At 33.8% G+C, this 2307-nt stretch overlaps 1 protein-coding gene across 1 annotated transcript; it reads left to right on the forward strand.

Moving 5' to 3' along the window:
* Positions 1 to 287: 287 nt before the first annotated feature.
* On the forward strand, positions 288 to 545 carry LOC106646175 (uncharacterized; the record flags this gene model as incomplete). Its single annotated transcript, XM_014362216.2, has 1 exon — positions 288 to 545. A coding segment is annotated over one exon (258 nt), but the record flags the coding sequence as incomplete, so codon positions are not given.
* Between the last annotated feature and the right edge of the window lie 1762 nt (positions 546 to 2307).

Here is a 2307-nt window from a genome sequence, read left to right on the forward strand (position 1 = left end):
TATGTATAAGTATATGTATTTCATGCTCGTGCGTGCTCGAATACGTAATAATAATACAGTTTTTTCTATTTTAATATTGGATTCTTAAGGACTTATTTAAATTAGGTGTAATCAAATTTTCTTAGTTTCTGTTATACATACCATAAATTAGTAACATTATTTACCTTGTTAATTAAAAGTAAACAATTTCTTAATTTATTATTTTCAGTCGAAAATAACACGTTTAAATAACAAACTTTTCTTGTACAGTTTAAAAATGAAACAAAAATTACAGCAGGCAATAACTTTTTCAGGTGATAATATTAGGAGTAATGTTATGCAACATATTTGGTTATGATCCAAATGACAAAACTTTGAAAGACATTTTGTTACCAGAAGGAAATTTTGAAGCATTTTATCTAAAAGCAGAGGAGCATGATGTTGCAAGACCTCCACACTTACATGGATCTTTTCATCAGTATAAGAATCCTGCATTAATTATTGCACCTAACATTGCTGCTTATGGATATCGTTTTGATGGCAAACGAAGATTTAATTATGATTAGGAGGCACAAACTGCTGTACTTATACTTCTAAAATTATATATATTATCTATAAAACTGTTTTGAGATTTAATTAAATAAAAAATGATACATAGTTTTTTTGTATGTTCTAATAATAATTATGTTAAATAGAAAAAAAATTAGCTAAAGCTATTTAAATGTTTAGTTACTTTGCAATTTTTTGTTGAACCCTTACTATCACAATACACCTTTTTACTTTTAAACATTCTAGTTAATAATTTTACAGCAAGGCACGTAACTTATTATTCAAACAAATTTGTAAAAAACTACACATTCATTTAATTACTTGAACCATCTCCCAACGTATAATTATAACCATCTCCACTAGCTTCATACTAATAACTAAAATACTATTATTAGCTCCATTTTTTATATCCTGATTATTCCCTAAATATCGTTTACAGAGTCTGCTTTACTTTTTTTCATTGATTCATTTCATATGTGTATTGTTGTATACAATATCGTTGAAATTAAGAGTAAATTACATCAACTCATCTCCTATCATAAGTATTATAATACAAAGTATATTATAACTACTACTTCATTTTTGTAACTCGTGCTATATCCTAATTAATAAAAACCCTCCTTTATAGTCTTATTAAGTTCTTACGAAATATTCAATATTCTCTAATTAAATCAGCTCAAAATTTTGTAAGTGCAAGGAAAGTTTTTATACTCAGTTAGGAAGGAACTTTTATATCACTATAAAAAAAAATTAGTTTCGTAAGCTAAGTGTTACGTGAATATAGTTAAAACGATCCATATCTATTGAAAATCGTAGTGAAAGCCCCCAATATTTGGAAAAAGTTAAAACAAATTGTTTTTATCTAAAGTCGAAAAGCTTAGGGCGTATGAAAAAATATATCATAAAGAAAATCTACGAAAATGTTCTACGATAAAATGCCATCAGTTTAACACTTTTCCTTCCCATAGTAATAGAAATCAAATTGCTTACAGATTTTCAGGAATTTCTAAGTTACGTTTAAATTAATAGTAAGGGTCTGCATTTGAATAAGCTATGTACTGAGCTTGTTGTATACTGTGACAGTGAGATACCGTCGAGCCATCATCGGTAGGCTAGGACCGATAGGGAAAGAGGAAAAAGAGGAAAAGCGAAAAGGATAGTTAGGAAAAGAGGGAAAAGGGTAAAAGCCGAAAAGAGAGAAAATTAGCTTGGGCCAGCGAACGCGTGTGAAGCGAGTTATGTTATGGCTTGCGAGAAGCAATTTCCCCAAGGTAATTACGTGAGAAGTGATTTATTGGTTTTCACGCGAGAAGCATTGGTTAGAGTTTTCTCTGTTTTTGGCAATCATTGCTACTGCGGCTGCCCTTGAGTGCCCCCAGTGCAGTGCTTGGTGCGAAGTGTCCTGGCTCTGCTGAGATAGCAGGCGACGCGACGCCGGACTTAAGGTCACCAGGGTCAACCTCGATGACATCATCCTTCGAACGTTGCCAGTAGGGACGCCTCGCCTACTGGCCTCAGTGTTCCCGCTCGATTGCTGCTCGAGATCCGGATTAGCAGAAGCATCGCCTAAGAGCTTAGCAGCGCTCGTAAGAACCTACCAACGGGCAGTTGATTGTAAAAGGTAGCGGCCGTTGAATAGCCCGCGTTGTCTGCCCGGTTCGCGAGTTTGCGCCGCGAACACGTCGAGCATGGTTGCTCGATGTGCGATCACACACAGACATACACGCATACACCCGCGAGAATATTTTATTGTACTTAATACTTCTTTTTGAATATATT

This window comes from Copidosoma floridanum, unplaced genomic scaffold (genome assembly GCF_036245765.1).
Source record: "Copidosoma floridanum isolate Cflo_tuat_1 unplaced genomic scaffold, Cflo_Japanese_pri ptg000006l, whole genome shotgun sequence".
Lineage (NCBI taxonomy): Eukaryota > Metazoa > Arthropoda > Insecta > Hymenoptera > Encyrtidae > Copidosoma > Copidosoma floridanum.